This window comes from Ipomoea nil, unplaced genomic scaffold (genome assembly GCF_001879475.1).
Source record: "Ipomoea nil cultivar Tokyo-kokei standard unplaced genomic scaffold, Asagao_1.1 scaffold1900, whole genome shotgun sequence".
NCBI lineage: Eukaryota > Viridiplantae > Streptophyta > Magnoliopsida > Solanales > Convolvulaceae > Ipomoea > Ipomoea nil.
Window position 1 is genome coordinate 1,097,033 of NW_017618328.1, and position 21,970 is coordinate 1,119,002.

At 34.6% G+C, this 21,970-nt stretch overlaps 2 protein-coding genes across 5 annotated transcripts; one reads left to right on the plus strand and one right to left on the minus strand.

The window, feature by feature from the left end:
* Positions 1 to 6,072: 6,072 nt before the first annotated feature.
* LOC109193666 (F-box/kelch-repeat protein At3g23880-like) lies at positions 6,073 to 7,185 on the plus strand. The gene has a single exon (XM_019344519.1). It carries the CDS (start codon positions 6,073 to 6,075, stop codon positions 7,183 to 7,185), a length of 1,113 nt encoding a protein of 370 aa, XP_019200064.1.
* Positions 7,186 to 12,409: 5,224 nt separating this feature from the next.
* Positions 12,410 to 15,165, minus strand: LOC109193682 (14-3-3-like protein B). Of its 4 annotated transcripts, XR_002056314.1 has the most exons (7): positions 14,716 to 15,165; positions 14,111 to 14,155; positions 13,830 to 13,894; positions 13,591 to 13,646; positions 13,325 to 13,447; positions 12,979 to 13,078; positions 12,410 to 12,895 (listed from the first exon to the last, which is right to left on the minus strand). XR_002056314.1 is itself a non-coding variant. In XM_019344535.1 (6 exons), exons 1-6 carry the CDS (start codon positions 14,826 to 14,828, stop codon positions 13,061 to 13,063), a joined length of 420 nt encoding a protein of 139 aa, XP_019200080.1. In that variant the 5' UTR covers positions 14,829 to 15,165; the 3' UTR covers positions 12,902 to 13,060. The 4 variants fall into 4 exon arrangements, 1 of the variants encoding a protein (XP_019200080.1); XR_002056312.1 differs by lacking the exon at positions 14,111 to 14,155; XR_002056313.1 differs by lacking the exon at positions 14,716 to 15,165 and having other exon boundaries at positions 14,111 to 14,282.
* Positions 15,166 to 21,970: the final 6,805 nt, after the last annotated feature.

Genomic DNA, 21,970 nt, shown 5'->3' on the forward strand with positions numbered 1-21,970 from the left:
AATTTGTTACTTATAAGGGAAACATAATATTTTTGAGGACAAATGTAATACTTTTATATTTTTGATGTAAAAGTATTACTTTTTTCATCAAAAGTATTATATTTTATCTTATAAGTAATGTTGCACTTATAAAGGAAAATTTAATACTTTTACGTTAAAATGTAAAAGTATTATATTTTTTTCCTCAAGAGTATTACATTTTCCCATATAAGTAATAAATATTTTATTCCTAGTTTAATATTACATTTGCTAATATAAGTATTACATTTCATATTGTCCCGACCCATCTCACAGATCCTTTCACAAAAGTTTTTGCCATATATAATTGTACACATGAAATTTGATTTTTTTTTTAACATAGAACGATAAATGCATAAATTAGGAAAATTCTAGAATGTCTTTCATTTCAACCCCTCCTAACAATAAACAAATGGGTACTTTTGATTCATAATTTCTAAACCCTTAGGATCCATAATTTAAATACAGTAGATCCATAATTTCTATACAGTAGATCTATAATTTCTATACTGCACTGATTTGTGAAATCAGGGTTCAACAATTGGACTCTAAATTAAAGTATAAATTTTAGCTCACAGATTCTAGAAATTATGGATCTACAATATAGAAATTATGGATACAGATTCGTACGCACCATGTGCATGGTGGCACATGCTCACAACATAATTTACCGTGTAATAGTTGGTAAACCAGTAAGATAAATTTTATCCATTTTCATCATATCATCTGGATCTATTGAAAAAAGGAAAAAACTTAAATGTTATTTGTTCCCAATTTGGAAAAGAATTAAGGGTGTAATATAATCAGAGAAATTTTTTAAGTTTATATATTCTTGAAAATACTATTTTCAAGAACATGCTATGCTTGAGAATAAATATCTTTTATTATATAGGGTATTCAATAATTTGAATACTTATGTAATTTCCATTTCTAAAATGAACCAAAACTAAAATACAATTCCTAAAATGTATACATTCAAAGAACAACAAATGGAATATAATTCAAAATCTATATCTTGCTTTTAGATTTCCTATTTAATATTATTCTTTTTTCTCCAAACTCAATTATGTAAAACAAATATACATGAAGGGCTACTTTGTATGGATTTTTTTTCCCTTTTCCGTATTGTATACTCCTGACCTTTTTTTACATTAAAAAGAAATAGATCCAATTCTTTGAATGGAAATTTTTTTCGCCGGCCCACCCAATTTTCTATAACTCCAAATGTCTGAATCCTAACCCTTTATATGGTCGTTACCATTTCCCCCCATCTATCCTCCCGTTATGTATGTATATATATATATATATATATATATATATATATATATATATATATATATATATATATATATTATATTTTCATTATTTATACTCATTACCTTTTCTTAATGAAAAACAAATTGGCCCAATTCTCTAAATGTAATTTATTTTCGTCGGCCAACCCAATTTCTTTCTGTCCAAATGTCTAACCCTAACCGTTTATATGCTCTTGCCATTTCCCCCGTCTACCCTCCTCTCTCTCTCTCTCTCTCTCTCTCTCTCTCTCTCTCTCCCTAAGCACCAAAATCCTCTCTCTCAAGTCTCCTCCCACTTTAATCTACTCTCACGATCTCAATCTCTTTTGAGTCTCTTCTCGTTTCTCGATTGGAAAAAAAAGTTTCCATACATCTATCAACCCGATCGATCTCTTCAATCGTTATCGAAACTCCTTAGATTGAGAAGGTAATCTCTAGTCTCATCCCCTTTGCTAGCTATTAGAATTTAAATTTTTTTTAGAAGTGTAGATGTATGTTGTCTATTTAATTTGAACAACCACAAAAAAATTGTTTTCTTTGCAAAGAAATTGAAATTGCGAAAACATGGACAAATTCCTTTCGAAACATGCTTTACTGAATACATTTTCTATTTTTCCTAAATTTTGGTTACTTAATACACCCACATTTACAAACTTGTCCACATACCACAGTTAAAAGTGAGAAAGAGATTAAGAAAAAATAAATAAATAAAATTTAAAAAAAAAAAAAAAAAAAAAAAAAAAAAAAACACTACCAAACTCCAAATAGTTTTTCGCTATTTTGATACAATTCTCTCTCTATCTCTATCTCTATCTCTCTCAATATATATATACTTCTAAAAAAATTTCAAGTTTTCATTTTTATTAGAAAGCTATTAAATGAGTTCAAATCTATTTATTTATCAATTCAAAAAATATCAAACTAATTTGCATTAATTTTTTTCTTCATAAAGAAAAAAAAATGCAGTGACAATTGATAAAAGTATCACATAATATTGTAACTATGTAGGTTGTTATATATGGCCTGTCGTGTAGGGAGAGGAGTGGAGTTGTTGGTTTTGAATTTACTTTGGTTTGAAAGAATAATATATGTAGAATCATGCTGCATGTATTAGGTCATCACTCATCAAATTATTGTAGCAATACCCATCTATATATGCTTAGCAACAAAATTTATCCATGGACGTTGTATGCTCATTATACGTGTTAGGAAAAAAAATAAACGAAATAAAATTGGAATGACCATTACATAATACGGAGTCGTTTTTATCATTGTCTATATCAAATTGAATAAAGTGGTTTGCAATCCACGGATAGCCGATAGCATTAATTGTTTTGACCACCGGATTGTATTAATGGTTTGCAAAAAGATATTTGGTAAGATTAAATGTATACTATTACGGTTACGAGGTAAAAGAAATATAATTAATAATAATAATAATAATAATAATAACAATAATAATAATGATGATGATGATGATGGAATGCACACGGTAAAGATGCGATGCAATTCAATAATAATAATAAGGGAAAATGGCACTTTTTCCCCCTTTGTTATATACTTATAGCACTTTTTCCCCCTAAATTATTTAAGTGGCAGTTTTTCCCCCTGATATATTAAATGGACATATTTACCCTTAAAATAAATATTTCATTTATTTTTCTTCTCCAACAAATTATAACCATGATTTGAAAAAATAAAATACATTAAGTGTTGAATTTAGAATATTTTAAAAATAAAAAAATAAAATTTTAAAAGAAATTTTGAACCAACCGTTCAAATTGGATCCAAAATTGTGAACTGACGGTTCAAAATAAAACTCAAACCGCGATTATATATACTTATATGTGAGAGTCAATATAAATGCGAAAAAAAACATACACTATTTGCAAATATTATGATTCTAATTTAAGCTATTGCTAGTAGTTAATCCGATTTGAACCTCCAGTTCACGGTTCAGGATCCATTTTTTTCCAGTTCACGATTTTAATAAACGGAAACCCAAATATTGGGTTATGTTATGAATCATAACCGAAATTTTTTAATTTGATTACTATAGTGTTTGGTTCAGTTCGAACCGAACCGTGGTCATCCCTACGTATAAGCAATAATTTGTTGAAGAAGAGAAATAAATAAAATATTTGTTTTAAGGGTAGAAATGTCCATTTAATATTATCAGGGGGAAAAACCGCCACTTTTATAATAATTGAGGGGGCAAATGTGAATGCATGAATAACTCAGGGGGAAAAAGTGCTATAAGCATATAACACAGGGGAAAAAGTGCCATTTTCCCTAATAATAATAATAATAATAATAATAATAATAATAATAATAATAATAATAATAATAATAATAATAATAATAATAATAATAATAATAATAAAAAATGCATACTCTGTAAAGATGCTTCACAGACCATCCAACAACAAAATTTAAATTAAAATCTACAAACATGCAATTCCTGCTAATTGATTGTCTTGTTACATAATTTGTAATAAGTAGCAAAATATTACAATTGTAATCTACTTCATTTTACAATCCATCCAACACCACAAATAAAAGAAGACAAATAAATTAGGGCAATTTTAAAATATTGAAAAGTAATCTTACATTACCTAACAAAAACTTGGTAATCAGATTACCTCCAATATACTCCCATTTCCTAGGTGGCAGTAATCTTGCATTACTTATCCTCTCAGATTACATAAACCAAACATTGTCATCTAAGATTACCTTTCTCAGTAATCTTACATTACCTAACAAAAACCTGGTGATCTGAGATCCCTTGAACCAAACGTCCCCTAAGGGTGCGTTTGGTTGACAAGTTTAGCTCTAAGCACTGTGTACCAAAGTGATTGGTATTGTTTGGTTGATAGGTTTTTAGAACACTACTATGAGTTCCAAATACCCTCTTAATTGAAGAAACTGTATGAATTTCTTCGTTGGCCCACCCAATTTAATTCCTCCAACTCCAATTATATAAACACCCTTTATTTGTCCGTTACGGTTTCCCCCATCTACCCTCCTCTCTCTCTCTCTCTCTCTCTCTCTCTCTCTCTCTCTCTCTCTCTCCCTCTCCCTCTCCCTCTCCCTCTCCCTCTCTCTGCACCAAAATCCTCTTTGTTAATCCTCCGTTTCCATTTAATATATTTCCATTATTTATACTCAATACCTTTTCTAAATGGAAAACAAATGGGCCTAAATGCCTAATTCTCTAAATGTAATTTGTTTTTGTCGGTCAACCCAATTTCCTCCCTTCCAAATGTCTAACCCTAACCCTTTATAAGTTCTTTACCATTTTCCCCCTCCACCCTCCAATCTCTCCCTCTCTTTCTAAGCACCAAAATCCTCTCTCTCTCAAGTCTCCTCTCACTTTAATCTTCCCTCTCACTCTCAATCTCTTTTGATTCTCGTCTCTCGATTGGGAAAAAAAGGTTTCTATATATCTATCAACCCGATCTCATCAATCGGCATCGAAACTCCATAGATTGAGAAGGTAATCTCTAGTCTCATCCCCTTTGCTAGCTATAAGACTTGAAATTTTTTTTAGAAGTGTAGATGTATGTTGTCTATTTAATTTGAACAACTAAAAAAAATTGTTTTCTTTGTAAATAAATTGAAATTGAAAAAACATGGACAAATTCATTTCGAAACATGTTTTATTGAATACATTTTCTATTTTTCCTAAATTTTTGTTACTTAATACACCCACATTTACAAACATGTCCACATACCACAGTTAAAAGTGAAAGAGATTAAGGAAAAAAAAAACAAAAAAAAAAAATAAAAACAAAAATAAAAACAAAAAAAAAACACTACCAAACTCCAAATAGTTTTTTCACTATTTTGGTGCAATTCACTCTCTCTATATCTCTATCTCTATCTCTCTCAATATATATATATATATATATATATATATATATATATATATATATATATATATATATATATATATATATATATATATATATACTTCTAAAAAAAATTCAAGTTTTCATTTTTAGTAGAAAGCTATTAAATAAGTTCAAATCTATTTATTTATCAATTCATAAAATATCAAACTAATTTGCATTAATTTGTTTCTTCATAAAGCAAAAAAAAAAAAAAAAAAAAAGTATAAATAATAGTAAAACAAGTATAAGAAATATGAATGCAATAGATGCATATATTGTAAAGGGTAAGTAGACAGTTGTGGAGCACTGATAGTTGGGGATGGATTAAATAGGTCGGTGGTATAGTATTAGCAATAAATAAACGCGTCATGGTGCGTAAAAAGAGTATGATTATATTAGAGGAATATAGAAAATAGTGATGGTAGCAATGGGTAGGTAGGTGGGTGAAGGTAACGCTAACTTTATCTTCTTTTTTTTTTTTTTTTTTTTTGAACGATAAGTGAAACTTGAAAGTTGAAATCTTACTATGATATATTTGTAAGGGACATAAATTATAAATTTCCCTAAATTATGTAAATCACACCCTCCTGTGTAATAGCTGGTAAACCCCTCAGAGAAATTTTATCCATTTTGATCATATCAACTCGATCTATTGAAAAAAAAAATGAATAAAAAAACTTAAATGTTATTTGTTCCCAATTTGGAAAAGATTTTAGGGTGTAATATAATCCGAGAAATTTCCATAATTGGCATTAAAGATGGATTACGTTTCTTCACTATAAATAGGAATTCCACTTCATACTATACACTACTTCTGATCAATCTATCATTTTCCGGCCCGCAGCCGCCTCTTACTATTCCCAATTATGTCGATGCTATCCCTTGCCTCTAATCGTCGGAAAGTAAGCTCCGACATTCCGCCGAGGTTGCCGGCGAAACCTCTGATGCGTTTCCAATGCGTTTCAAAGGCGTGGCTTGCTATGATCTCATTGCCGGAATTCGTCAAATCCCACCTGGATCTCCACAAGAATGACGAGGAGGATAAAGTAGCCACGTTTGCTACCACCGATGACGGGCTCCACTTGTCCCTCTTTTCCATCCTGGATGAGGAAAATCAAGACCCTACAAACTACTCATCACTTAAGGTCCCTGAAGTGGCGGCCATCAGGTATCTGGGAACCCACAACGGGCTCCTGTGTTTTCGTGGAATGGACCAGAAAGTGGTGGTGTGCAACCCTTGCACGGGGAAAATTAAGAAAATCGACGACGCGCCTGGCTGGCCGTCTGTCGGGATGTATGGGTTTGGATACGACCAACAAAACTGTGACTATAAGGTTGTGTACGCTTGTCGTACCCAGACCTTCAACGACTATGATGTTTTGGTGTACAGTTTCAGGTCGGGTTCCTGGGAAAACATCCCAAATGGGCTTAGGGCCGGCATTGTTTACCCCAACATCGGCGTCCACATCAATGGGACGCTAAACTGGTCAAGCAGCACAATGGTGGCTCGTGACAGTTGGGAATCGAAAATTGTCTCTTTCAATCTGACAACAAATTCCGCCGCCATTCTGTCCGGGCCGAAGCCCGAAAGGAGCGGAAACATTTCCTTATGTGAGTCGAGGGGGTTTCTCCTGGCGTCTTCATTTCAAAGAGACAAGGTGAGTGTTTGGAAGATGAGAGAATTTGGGGTGGAAAATTCATGGACAAAACTGGCTTGTATCCAACAGTTATTACCTAAGCCGCCGCGTAAGACGGCGACGCTTACTCCGATAGTTGTGGTCATATGTAACCGCGTTTCTCTTATGTATGTAATGAACAACACAAATCTCGTCATGAAAGTGGGGGAGCAGTTGAGGGTTTACACGCCTGAAGACGGTAAAAGCAAATGGAAAATTGAAGAGTGCCGCCCAGGCAACAGGGGTTTTAAGGCGATTCTCTTTCGGGAGACGCTGGCGCCGCCGCCGTGTATTTTCCGATGAAGAACAACAGTAGTGTGCGTGAGTCCTAGGTTGAGCATTATTGCATGTTGTTGGGTTTGAATTTACCAGACTTTACTTTGGTTTGAAAGAATAATATATGTAGAATGAAGTTGCATGTATTGGGTCATCAAATTATTGTAGCAATAGCCAATTGCCATCTATATATGCTTAGCAACAAAATTTAGCATGGCGGCTAGCTGTATGCTCATTAAACGTGTTAAGAAAAAAAAATGAAATAAAATTGGAATTACCATTAGATAATACCAAGTAGTTTTTATCACTGTCTATATATGCTTAGCAACAAAATTTATCCATGGACGCTGTATGCTCATTATACGTGTTAGGAAAAAAAAAAACTAAATAAAATTGGAAAGACCATTATATAATACGGAGTCGTTTTTGACCGATAGTGGATAACGGATAGCGGATAGCATTAATAGTTTTGACCACCGAATTGTATTAATGGTTTGCAAAAAGATATTTGGTAAGATTATATGTTTACTATTAGCGGTTACCGGGTAAAAAGAAATATAATAATAATAATAATAATAATAATAATAATAATAATAATAATAATAATCTTTTAAAAAAAATTTAATAATAATAATAATAATAATAATAATAATAATAATAATATGATGATGAAGACAACAATAATAATACAAAAAAAATAATAATACTAATAAATAGTAAAGGTATTGATCCCACATCATAAGTGAAAGGGAAAGGGAAAGGTGGGATTGAACGCCACTTCTATTTCACCCTTGCGGCCTTGCCTCATCAGCTGAAAGGGAAAGGGAAAGGAGGGATTGAACGCCACTTCTATTTCACCCTTGCGGCCTTGCCCATCTGATGAGGAAACACAGGATAAATGACAGGAATGTGTGGTCAACCAACGGAAATTCCCAAAGTGTGTCGCCTTTTTTTTTTTTGACAAAAATATGCAAAACTCCTTTGGGAGTTGCGTTTTTGATTGTGTCCCGGGGCGTATTTTTTTTTTTTCGGTATTGCCGTAAACCGCAAGAATTGATTGCATTTACGTATTCGTATACGTAAAACGCATTACCTAAATGCGTTTTCTAGGGGATACTGTATAGACAAAAACGCAACTTACTCTTGCATTTTACGTATTATACCGTAAACGCAAAAGTAAGTTGCGTTTGTTGATTTTTTTTGTACCGGCAGTTTCCGGCGATCGCGAAGTCGCCGGAAGAACGATAAATAGTCCGCATTTCATCTTTGAATCTGGATACATAATAATAACACTTTTTGTTTTTAGATTATACATCTCTGACATTGAAGGAAACTAACCAACAACATCGGATCCAATCCCGGCCGGACATTGTACGAATCCGGGAACTACACTACTGACGGCGAACAATAAAAAAGGAAAAATCAAATTAAACCCAGAAGGAAGCTAAGCGAAGCCCTTTCATGGATTATATATATATAAATTAATACAAGCGGCGGCGCGCGAGAGAGGAAGGCGCAAGGGTGACGAGCTCCTTAGAAGATTCGCCAGGGCCGACATACATCTCGGCCAGATTCAAAAGTAAGTTGCGTTTTTCACACAATTCCGGCGGAGTAGCGCCGGTAAATAGTCCGCATTTCGGACTTGCGTTTTACGTATTTTTTTGGATTATACGTAAAATGCATCTCCCAAATGCGTTTAACGTATTCCATACGTCACATGAAAACGCATTTGGCAGATGCGTTTATGGTATACAATACGAAAAACGCAAGTCACCTTTGCGTTTTACGTAAATAATGAAAAAAAAAATACATCCGGGACCACTCTAAAAACGCAAGTGGTAACTGAGTTTTACATATTTTTGTCAAAAAAAAAAGTCAACACACATTTTTGTCATTTCTCTTGCCCCTCTACACATTCCTGTCATTTATCCGGAAACACATCATATCGGATTGACTTGGAAAAAGGAACCTAAAACTATCTAGAGTCATGATTTTTTCATAAATTTTTAAAAGTTGAGTAGAATAGAGGGAAAAAAAAAAAGACTCAAAACCGTGTTGAGTAACCAAACAAATTTTGGTGGACTTGCCATTTACCAAACAAGGCCTATGTCATAATTTTTAAATTGGTCATCGATTATTAATTTACACAAAATAGTTCCTGAGTATACAAATTTTTACTCATTTTAATTTATTCCTCAATCTTATATGGAGGACTAAACTTAGTAAATTTTTGAATAATTGAGGGACCATTTTGAATAAATTGGTAGTTAAGGATCAAATTGAGAATTATGAGATAGTTGGGTGACTATTTTAAGTATTATCTAATTAATAAGTATACTAAATTTTATGGACTCATCAATGATCATCAGAATTTGATTTTTATTTTCCTTCATAACTATCTATGATAATACTACTTTTTACTATTACTCCGTACTTCTTATCATAATTTAAAATACTCATTTTCATTAAAGTTTTTTTCCATTTTTGGTACCCTGACTATAACACCCCATCCAAATTATATTAGGTCTATGACTATCAAAATTTCCAATTTTGATGCAAGAGTATTCAATTTTTTCTACATTTGGTCCCTCGTTTAATTTGTCATCCAACCCAAGTTGAAAAATAGGTATTGAAATGTAAAAATAAAGCCAGCCAAGCCGAAATGTAAAAAAACAAAGTACCAAAAAGCTATTTGTGCATTTTTGCCAACTTAAGTTGATAAAAAAATTGTGCAAGCAGCCAAATGTTGAAACAGTTGAATAGTCATACACCAGAATTGAAAATTTTGATAGTCAGATACCTAATTTCAAAGTGGTATTATAGTTAAGGAATCATCCTCATGCTCCACCACCATACCATTATCCATATCCACCTCCTCCTCTTTATCACTATGGATACTATTATCCACCGGGACTACCACCACAACCTCAAGTGCCCCGAGCTCCAATGCCACAACCTGAAGGTCCCCAACAAAGGAGGAGATTGCTTGATTATGTTGCGGGGGATATTGATGAAGAGGATAGTATCTACTACCCAGAGTAGAGGCGAACAACTTTGAAATAAATTAAAGCCAGCAATGATTTTCTTGATTTCTAATAATCAATTTGGAGGCTCGAAGAGTGAAGATCCTACGAGTCACATTAGACAATTTCTAAGGGTTTGCATGACTTTGAAGATTAATGGGGTTTCAGTTAATGCCATTAGATTGAGGTTATTCCCATTCTCACTTAGATATGATGCACAAGTGTGGCTTGATTCTCATCCTGCCGATCATTTCCAAACTTGGGATCAACTTCACCATGAATTCATGAGAGAGTTTTATCCACCTTTAAAACCTTCAAGGTTGAAGAAATAAATCAAACAGTTTCGACAAATGCCTTCTGAGTCTTTGTATGAAGCATGGAAGAGGTATAAAGATCTACAAAGACAATGCCCTCATCATAATATGTATACTGGGGATTTGATTGTTTCTTTCTATGAGGGTCTTTCTGATAACTCCAAGGTCATTGCGGATTCTTCTTCAAATGGTGCTTTAATGGAGCTAGAGCCCGAGGATGCCAAAAATTTGCTTGACAAGATTTGCTCCAATAGTGCTTATTGGTACGGTGAGAGGTCTAATCATTAACTAAGAGCTGGGATATATGAGATTGATCAAAGTTCTGCATTGGCTGCTAACTTAGATTCTGTGGTGCACATGATTCAGAAGCTTGCTCAGAATCAGACTCAACCACTGGTAGTCACTATGTTAGAATAATTATACAATCATAATAATTGTAATGATTAACCTCATAGTGGAAGCATAGGAATCGAGCAAAACTCCAGCCATAGTTGATACCTTTGTGTATTGCATTGTAAATAATCATAGTAGCAATTTCTGCAGAGTAACGATATCTCCCACTTGGTCTCCGGACAATATAGATGGTGTAGTCACAAAATCACAAGAGCAGTGGGAGGACCAAACATATATATAAGCTACGTGCCATCATTATAGGTTAAGTAACGGAAACTGTTACTTCCGTTTCAAACCACATCATAATGAACATAAATGGCCTATAACTTGCACCACTTAATGGTGACATAATGGAAAATGTTACATTCTCCCACTTGGTGTAAGTATTAACTCAAAGAAGCAAAAAAACATGAACCATAGAGATAGTTGCTCTTAATTAAGAGTATTATCTCTCAACTTTACGTCTCAAAAAATTGGATGGACCAGATCTAATTTTTTTAAAAAACTATGATTGTATTTTTGTAATTATCACCAAACATGAAAATAATTTTCCCACATTTTAAATTCCAAAGAAAGTTTGAACTTTCCTATCAACCAAACGCCCTCAGTGACGATAGTGTTGGCAAGATAGGGACGAGAGTGTTGGACTACTGATTATTGTTCGAAAAGATAGGGGCAAGAGTGTTGGCAAGTTCCAAAGCTGACATTATGTGTTGAGAGACCCAAGAAGCATAAGATACGCGATGAAAGGGCAAGGTGAGCAGTGCAGACAAATGAAACATCAATTTTGTGTTAGAAAAGAGAAATGGTAATTTTATCTCAATGATATTTTTTTCTTCTTTCCAAAAAAGATGAAATTGAAAATATTAGAGGAGACATGAAATTCTAAATTCGTAAAAATTATGTTTAAATTAAACTTGTAAGAGCAGAATTCTAATTCCCTCCCACTAAACGAGCGTAAAGACTTGGAAAAGGGCCTGGTGTGAATCCAGTGACTTGGTTGGAAATTGGGAACCTCACTACACCAAATAAGGTATTTAGCGGCGGTTTTTATGTTGTTTAGCGGCGGTTACAAACCGCCTCTAGTGCGTTTCCCGGCGGTTATTCAGCCGTGTCTGTGTGTCGCGAAGGTTTTAGCGGCGGTTTTCAACAACCGCGGGAATTAGTTTGCCACTTATTTCCCGGCAGTTTTGACTTCATTTAGCGGCAGTTTTGAACCACCTCGAAATTTGGTTATTTTTATTTAACTTTTAACGGCGGTTTTGAGTTCATTTCGCGGCGATTTTGAATTAATTTTTTATTTTAAATATTACCGCCGCTAAATTATATTTTATTTTTAAAATTATTTTATTATCTAATAATTGTTACATTTTTATACAACCATTAAAATTTTATTATATTTTTACTTTTTATTCTTGTAAAAATATTAATTTTCATTGCTATCACAAACAAACTCTGTATACATTCAATTTAAAAGAAAATCAATTGTAATAAATATTTGTCATTCATAATATGCAAAGAAAAAGAATAATGTCGTTGATAGTCAATGTTAATAGTCAATTAATATGCAAAGAAAAAGAATAATGTCGTTGATACAGAAATTTGATGGTAAATCTGTAAACCTCTATGAAGGCTAGCAACCAAGGACTCCGTTGGTCCATGAAATATTCTGCTTGACCTCGATTGAGGGTGGGCCCTATTTTCTTCCTGTTGTGCAGTTTGTGGTAACCCAAAGTTTTTAATGATATCTTGCACAGCATTCCCTGAGGAATTTCTGGTGACATTTTGAATCTTCGGCAACTCAGATAACTCAGGAGCTTGGAGAGCAGGGCACTCAGATAACTCAGGAGCTTGGAGAGCAGGGCAATGGTGGTATGTACTGATTGAAATGCTACCTGGATGTATAGCACCGTCCAGGTACGGCCAGAGCTAATGTCTTTGTTTTCCTTTTCATTTGAACAGCTCATATAACATTTCCTTCAACTGAGCAATATTTTGCTAGTCTTCCTGTATAACCAACAAACAATATCATCATCTCAATTTTTTCAAATGATTACAGAAAACAAGCCTTCTTAAGACAAATGAAATACCTCAGCAGATGAGTCTGATCACTTAGATAATTAATATCATCTTCTGAGATTTCATTGATTACTGGATCATTCTACATTAAGTTCAACTCGTTTTCCGAACCTGGTTTTGCAGAGGCATTGATAAAAATGAGTAAAGCCGCAATATAAACCAGTTCAATTAACATAAATTCCTACTAACTTTTGCTCATGGATAAATAAAGATACTAATATATAAAACTTTTCCTCAAAGAGTTGATGTGTTAATATATTGGTGGCTATTGATACGAATTTGGGACAATATATAAAACTTAAATCAAATTGAATTAGCTTTAATTTTGTGATATAATTACTAATACTAGACACTAACCTGCAGATATGATGAACTCCAAAGAGTGAGATTGTCTTGTAGAAGTTGCATTAGCATAGTGCAATCCTTGTAATATTCTTCACTCACTGCAGTGTGCAGCTCAACTACGGCATCTTCAAATGCCTATACAATTAGTATAAAGCATCAGGACATCAATAACAAGAAGAATAACACCCTTCTAGATATTAAGCCAATACAAACAGATAAATACAGGCAAAGTAGATCTCACTTGCTAATCTGTGTAGTTAGGAAGAGCATAAACATACCCGTTTTGCCATATCACATGCCTTGTCGCATGAATTAAGAACCTCATAATGAAACACTGAGAAATTGAGGGCAAGACCCAATTGTATATGATGCGTTGGAGGCAGATCGAATAGAGCAATGCCCAATAATTAAAAAACAGTGCATGACCATCAGACATGCCGTTTACATTATGCAATATAAAAGATAAAAGAAAGCAAAGCAAACGATAGGCAAATGGAATGGACATGTCTGATCTTACTTTCTATCTGCATCTTGTCTAGGAAAAGGAACCCAAAGCTTGAAAGTGCTCCCTTAATACCCAGCCTGAAAATAAACAAATACACACACACAGCTTAAACATCTATAAACTTCTAATTCTAAGGAAAGAAAATATAATAACTGATTCCTACAACTTAAGCACGTAAAATATGAAAACCAATATAATATCAAAGTTCAAAAAGCTTGAAGTTAACAAAGTCAACATAACAGGAACAAAACAGATCACCAATGTATATACAGGAAGATGGTAAATCGCAACACCTTAACATTAAATCCAAGACTGTCAAGTTTGTAAGCAAACTCCACCTGGGCAAAAAGTAAGTTTTTACTTCAGATGTACAGAACATTTTCATAATATGTTCAGTATAACTTTAGAACGAGCTGGTCCTGTGGGCTGTGTTTCAACTAAAAAGAATACTATCTAGATGGGGGCAATACTCAGGGAAAAGAAAAGGATGGAGACACATGCTATATCTGGTCATATTGTGTGTCAATGTCTCCCTCTCTCTCACAGGTGAAAACACAAAATCTAAACAATATAACAGTTGAATCCATTTTCTTCAAGCAGAAGGAACATCATCCATTTATTCCATTTTTTTTTTCTTTATGCACATTCTGTCTGAACTACTATCAAACAGTTGGTGAGCATTGAAGTGGAAACACGTAGTGCCACAAAAAATGAAATTTACAGAGCAGTACACAAATTCATCAATTAACATTACAGAGCAGTACACAGATTCAAATGACAAGAAGAGACTATACATAATTTTTTTTTCCTAATATTGAAAAATCATAACCAATTGTATGGAAGCTAAATGAAAACGCATACAGAGTATAGAGAAAAGAGGACCTTGATGAAATCTTACTTGGAGGAAGTGTTACGAGTGAAGTATCGATGACTTAAGTTATTGAGCTGTAACCGTTGAGTGTTCTTCTTGCTCATTGACGCCATCCGTAAATTTTTCTCCATTTTCGCCATTCTCGCTAGGTCTTGAAGCCTTCATCGCTCTCCATCCCCTCTTCTTCCTTTAAATGAATGACTCAATGGCTATTACTTCTTTATATCTCATAAACCAACAGAGATTTGGATGAGAGCGGCTAGCAGAAGAGAATTAGGTGAGAAGATCTAGAGAAGGGTGTCCGAGAGTTGGAAGGTGTTTCAGTACGTACTTAGCTTCAGGCGAAGAGGCTGCTTCTGCATAAATTAATAAGAGTTGGAGGGGGTCGCAGAGGAGTAAGGCAGCGTGGTTAGAAGATTCGAAAGAAACTTGGTCTGGCGGGGAGGAATCTTGGAAAGGGAGAGAGTGGTGAGTCGGAACTTGGCTTGGCGGAGATGAGTGGCTTGACATTTGCTACTAAACATAGTAAAAATAGTAGCGTTTGTTGCAACTGCCACTAAATAAATATTTAGCGGCGGTTATTTACAACCGCCGCTAAATGTGTGTTCTAAATGTCCAGTTTTTTGTAGTGCATTTAACACTTTCTTTTTGTAATTGCGGTTATTATATTATGTTATTATTCAAAAAGTGCGCCACGTCAATCTTAGCGTAGTTGGTTCATCACCTGACTTAAAAGTCATGACGGGAGGTGGCAGTGTGATTAAACTTCGAAGCATATGTGAGAAAAAAAACACAAAGAATGTTGAAACGTCTCGATTGGATCCATTGTGCACAGAAACTCTAGGGTCGGGGTCCATTGGGTTTAGAAATCGTCCCGCAAAGCTGGTATCAAGTTTTTTAAAAAAATAAAAAACTCGTGGATTTTTCAACCTTAACATATAGTCATAAAGTTCAACAGCTCGCGTGGATTATTACTTTCGGCGTCGGCGGCAAATGAAACGTCTTTATCGTCAACTCGCGTTTCTTGTCTCTAATGAAAACTTTATGGTATTATTACGTACTCACATCCTTTCATTCATTATTGTTGGGTCAAGCCACTAAGAGCATCTGCATTAGTTGGGGAGAATTGGGGATAATGTAAGAGTGATTAGGAAAGAGAAAGTGGGAGGAGAGAGAAAAAAAGATAAAGAAAAAGAGAAAACCGAAATTGAAAAAATAAAATAAAATAAAATAATGAAGCCATCGCGCCTGACGCGTACACGGGCGCGTGCACTGCACGCGCCCGTGTGGCCACAGGCTGTGCGCAACAACGTTTGCCTGTGTTGCTTTTTTTTTTTTTTTTTTTTTTTTTTTTTTTTTTTCTTCTGACATTATTTCTATATTTGCAGGAGGATTCTTCCCTCAAATAACCCCACTCCACATCTTTTAATATCTCCATCCAAGTTTATTCATCTGACATTAACCCCTTATTAACCTCTTGTGTGGATGCTTTAACTACATCAAACATTGTAACTAGGGAGAAACTAAAACGTAACTAGGGATCGGAGAAACTAACGTTAATGTGAAAGCAAGAATGGACAGTCTACAACAACCAATTGTAATTTCCGTAAATGAAAGCGAGACAGGCGGTTAAACATTATTGGAGATAAATGTTGTGTGTAGATCGGAGAACAAGAACGTGCACTCGTACAAAAAAGAGCACAGGAGAATGACTTTCGCTACTCTTTTTAAAAGAAGGGTAAGATATTGTTACAAAAAGATTCGCAGTGTGATAAGTGCAAAAGATGGTACTTTTAAGGGTCATTTTGGGGACATTTTATGCTTATTTCAGATCACTTGTGTTGATTTATGAAGAATAAGATATGAAATGTTGTTTATGCATTGTAAAGTCCTATATCATGTGCATTATAGTGCGTGGAATGACCCTTGGGAAAAATGAGTGGCATAGGGGTTTGAGACGGTGCAACTTTGGGAGAGTGCGGAAGGAGGGCATGTACAGTACGTAGATCCTGCACCACGATCATGGCGGATGGCATGGCCAAACATCAGACACTGCCATGCGGATCGTCATGTTCGTGTCGAGCTCGAGCGCCTTGGGGAGTAAGTGGCACCGACCACGATCGTGGCAATGGGCGTGGCCAGGGGCACGAAGAATTTTGGGCGCGGAAACTTCCTTTAAATCTAGATTTTTCAGTTGTAATCTTAGTCTTGATTCATTTTTACAGATTTTATTTATCTTTCTAGATATTTTTAGCTCTCAATTCAAGAAAAAGAAGGAAGATTTAGGTTGGAGGCCTTGACAACACCTTGGATCTAGAGCTAATTCTTCCCCAATTTGATGATTGTAATCTACTTTTGATTGAAAATTGGTAAACATTTCCATTTCAATTCCTCAATTTCATTATCTTGCCATGCTTATCTTCAATTTTAGGTATTTGCAATCTTCTCCACATGTTTAATTCTTACCAAAACTCATCCCACAACTATTATTTTACCACTAAAGTTAATCACTCTGGTCACCGAAAAAATTAAAACACGCCAGATTCTTAAAATAATAAGAGTATTATTGTCCTTCCTCATCCTCATCATTTTTTCTGTAATTAAAAATCCAAATAAAAATCCTAAAATCCCAATTCAATGTGACCTCATGCTTTTTTCCTTAGTTTTCTCCTTGTTCACCGATCACTTCACTACATACCAATACATTGCCTTACCTCGGAAGAGAGCATTCAGATCCCCATTGGACCATAGTTCAACCCTGTAACAACAATTAAAACTCTTAATTGTCCAGGGGTATAATTCTTATGAAACCTGAAATTGCACCGTGAATCTTGAAATAAAAAAATAATGTATTTTTACTTGTATTTAAGTTAAGCACCAGTTGTGTTCATCAATTAATCTTGTTTAAACAAATATAAATAATGAAGACAGAAAACATAAACGAAAGTAAAAACACAAAGAAATTGTTACGCAGTTCGGAGCTCCTTCTCCTACGTCTGCGGGGCACTCCACGTCTGCCCAATCCACTATAGATGTTCACCAAAAGGAGTATTACAAGAGGTAAATACAAATGGCCTCTAGCCTTTACCACTACCACTCTTTCTAACACCTATCCAGGACTGACACACAAATGCCTGAACAATCTTCACAAGATGCTTCAGTAGTACCACGTACAGATCATGAATTACAGATAGAATATTCTTAATAATTAAATAACATATCAGATTAAATCAGGAAGCTTTGTAATAAACTATGCTCTCGGAATATTGATCTCTAAAATTGACAATCTTCATCTTTCGAACAGCTTCCTTAAATAGTAGATGTTGAGCCTCATTTGTGATCCTTAATCATAGCCTTTTATTTTGTTCGAATAATTCATAGCCACACCTTTTTTGTCTCTTTGAAAGCTTCATGCGCTGAATTCATATACCATTGTATACTGTCCACTCACTTTGACATCACATGGTCCAAAATAATTCTAACAACTCTAATTAACTATTTAATTAAAACTAATAAAATCACTTACAAAATAAAATAGCCAATAAGGTTTTACCGTGTAAATAATTTTACACTTACAATCTCCCCCTTTGGCATTTTATTTGGTAAAACTCAAGTATCAAATACTTTGGGCAAAAGTTTGAGAATCAATTTAGTTTTTATTAATAGCCCTTTGTATAAGTACTGAACAAGACAAAAGGAAAAATAGCAGCAAAACATAAACTTAATTCCTTTTTGGATCATTTGTGAATAGAGTACCTGATTAAAAATCTTCAAGCCGTGGATCACACACAGTAGGATCAAATACGCAGCAGACCATATCATAATTCAACTTGTTCATGTGAGTGCACCAAAAGAACTACTATTCCCCCTAACATAATAATGAACTACTACTCCCCCTAACATAATAATCCCATTATTTCCATAAAAGTTAACAGAAACTTCCAAAAATATGCCATGGACAAATACTCTCCCTTACTCCAAATACTCCCCATTTTTGCCAAATAAATGACAAAGGAAGGTGAACATCATAATAGTGGATTAGTTTTACCGTGCAGATGGGGTGCCCGAAACTGAGTCGTCGCCAGCATCATCCGTTTCATTAGTAGTAGCGTCAATATCAACCCTCATACTGACTTGCTGGCTTAGTTTATCATTTTCCCTCATATCCAATCTTGCATCATATTGATCAGTATCATACACCAAGAGGATAAAGCCTTATAAGCAATCCCATCAATCATATTCCTCATAAATAATCTCATCAAGTAGATAATCCAAGAATAATCCAAATAAGGTGATGATTATAGAGTGAGATCCCATAGATTATAATGAGCCAACTAAAACGATAACCCAACGAGATAATCCAAAAACTAATAGAGTCCAGTAAGAGAATCCATATATACCCAAGAAAACTAATATAACCGAAAATACCCAATAAATACACAAATTGAATTTGTTCATAAGAGATTAAGAAGAACTCCCTCTCAAAATGTACATCGTGATTGTTTCCTTTGCCAAAAATTTCACATTAGCTTGAAGCTGTAATTGGGACTCCATAATAAGTTATTTGCTTTGTTTGAACCTGTAGAAGATTTTAAAAAAAACGAGAGCCCTAGAGCCATGCACACGCAACTTGCAAACAACTCAACAAAACACATAAGAAAGAAAAAATTCAGGAATTTTCAATTTTCAATTCGAGTCAAACAGATTAGCAAATAAAACAGTAAGCACATTCATGTAAAGCAGGCCAAAGATTCAAAATAAATCAAATTCAGACATAGACACATAAAAACCAAATTTAGGCACAGATTCAGACCAGATATCACGGAAAACACACAAATAAACAAGTTAGGCACGGATAGCGCGGGAAACACATAAATAAACACAAATATGGTCATGACCGGACCAAACAAAACACAATCACATAAACATAAAGTAACACAAGAGAATAAGCACATTAATCAAATTGCACCAAATTAAACGAACAAAAAAGGAACACTTTAATCCATGCAAATTAAACGAACACTTTAAAGAGTAACCCAGGCAAATTAAACGTACACTTTAAAGATAAAAATTAAACGAACAAGTAAAGAGAAAGAATCCAGAATGATCAAATGTACCTGATGTGTGAATAAATTCAGAGGTACACACATATATAGAAGTTGGAATGGATAATTCATGTTCAATTTTAAAGTCACTCACATAAAATAAAAGACAAAATTCATCTTAGGCACATTTAAAAAACAGAGTAAAAAAAACATAAATGGCATACGAAGACTGCGAAAGAAAATTGCCAGTAAAAAATTGTAACACATTAGGATTCTCAAACTTGGGTATTGAGGTAATACCAATTAAAGAAGGAGAGTTAGAGTGTGTACCAACTTCCTGAGTGTTTGAAGCCTTCAAAGTACTGAGAAATTGTTCTTCGTCAAAGTCTTCTTCCTTCTCCATATCAATCTTCCCGTCATGTTCTGTATCAACTACCTCAATTGTCTTGTTACTGATACTCTTAATAACAATATGAAAAATTCATGTCCGTTTTGCTTTTGATTGTCGGCGGTGACGGATGGTGACTGCAGGCAATGGCGTTGATGAATGGCTAGACAGGTGAAGGTGGCAGCAGGTGGGCGTCAGTAACTTCGTGATCTGCTGCATCTCCGATGATGGCGGCTTGCAGATGCCATTGCTGCTATCGGCTGGGAAGTAATGGGCTAGACAGCGGCGGTGGCGAACCGAATTTCAGTATGTCCGGCGACAAGGTTGCAGCAGTGGTGGTGACTCTAATCGGTTGAAGCTGTTGGCCGGTCGAAGATGTGGACTGTGAAGGAGGCGTCAAGGGGCGATACCAAGATGCGGTGATGCAATTTTGGGGAAAAATTTCAATAACTCTTTTTCCTTTTTCTCTTTTTTTTTTTTTTTTTTTTTTTTTTTTTTTTTTTTTTTTGTATTTAAATAAGGAAAAAAGTTTTAGAATGGATGAAAGTTTGTAACAATTTTGGGTACAAGAATTTTAAAAGGATAGGGAAACTTTTGAAAGGAGAAGAGATTTGAGATCCTATAGATTAAACAGTCTAGAAAAAAATAAGTAACCTAAGACATTAGCAAACTTTATTAGCAAAAAAATGGTTAATATAATTAAAATTAGAAAAATTGCTTGTAATTCTTACCTGCAACCCTCACTTGCAAATTTGTCAATTTTCATTTTAGGTAAGTCACGAATACTTTCTGTCTTTACTAGTTTATCAAGAAGTCTATAACTTAGATGCCCTAATTTTTTATGCCATAGCTCAGCTTCATTTATGCTGGACCTGCAACAGAACATATTATTTGTTAGAATATAGCAATTATCAGTTGATCTTTTACCTTCCATAACACATTGGTTTGTTTTGTCCATCACACTGCAGCTATTTTTAGTGAAGCACACGTTCCAATTTTGGTCGCATAATTGACTTATGCTGATAAGATTTGCGTGAAGACCACGGACAAGCAATACTTTGTCCAGCTTTGGCAAACCAGCTACATTTAGGGTGCCTACACCAGTCACCTGACCTTTGACACCGTCTCCAAAAGTAACTTCACCTTTGCTGGTATTTACGTTGTTCAGGAATTTGATGTTTCCTATCATGTGACGGGAACACCCGCTGTCAAAGTACCATTTCTCTTCTCTTCCTGTACTTTTAGAGTGAAAAGAAACAAACGATATATAGTCAGTCTTTTTAACCCAAATTTGTTTTGTGAATGGTTGTATGTTCTTGTGCCTGAACTTCTCGATTCTTTGATCCTTGTAGAAGTAGTAGCATTCAGGTTTGGTATGACCTCGTAACCTGCAATAGTGGCAAACAGGGTTATATAGTTTATAATGGAGCTTATCTGCGCTTACTTTACCATAGAAGTGTTTCTTTGTGCTGGATTCAGGGATGTCCTCTGGATCAGGTCCAGATGCTTTGACAAATACTGTCTTATCTTTGGAGTTACTTCCAGTGAAGCCCAAACCAAATTTTGCAGAAGATTTCCTGCCGGAATCAAGAATCTTATCAAGTGTTGAAGTGGTATCCATCATTTGGATTTGTCGTTTGTAGGTGCTGAGCTCCTGTTTCAGGGTCTGTACTTCTTGCTGGAGTTTTTCTTCTCGGTCGGCTGCCTCCTTCAGTAGTACATTGCCAGTTTGTACTTTGTTTTGTAGTTTTTCTTCTCGGTCAGCTGCTTCTTTAAGTAGAACATTCATATCTGCTACTTGAATTTTATATACTTTACTAGCATTGGTTACAATCTCTATCTCACTAGC

What these genes read in the sequence shown, in the direction of transcription:
- LOC109193682 (XM_019344535.1), bottom strand. Translation starts at nt 14,828, where the DNA reads ATGGCGAAAATGGAGAAAAATTTACGGATGGCGTCAATGAGCAAGAAG. An exon ending in ACTCGTAACACTTCCTCCAA is followed by an intron (nt 14,156 to 14,715) that starts GTAAGATTTCAT and finishes CTTTTTGCCCAG; the next exon opens with GTGGAGTTTGCTTACAAACT. An exon ending in AGACAAGATGCAGATAGAAA is followed by an intron (nt 13,647 to 13,829) that starts GTAAGATCAGAC and finishes TCAATTTCTCAG; the next exon opens with TGTTTCATTATGAGGTTCTT.
- LOC109193666 (XM_019344519.1), top strand. Translation starts at nt 6,073, where the DNA reads ATGTCGATGCTATCCCTTGCCTCTAATCGTCGGAAAGTAAGCTCCGAC.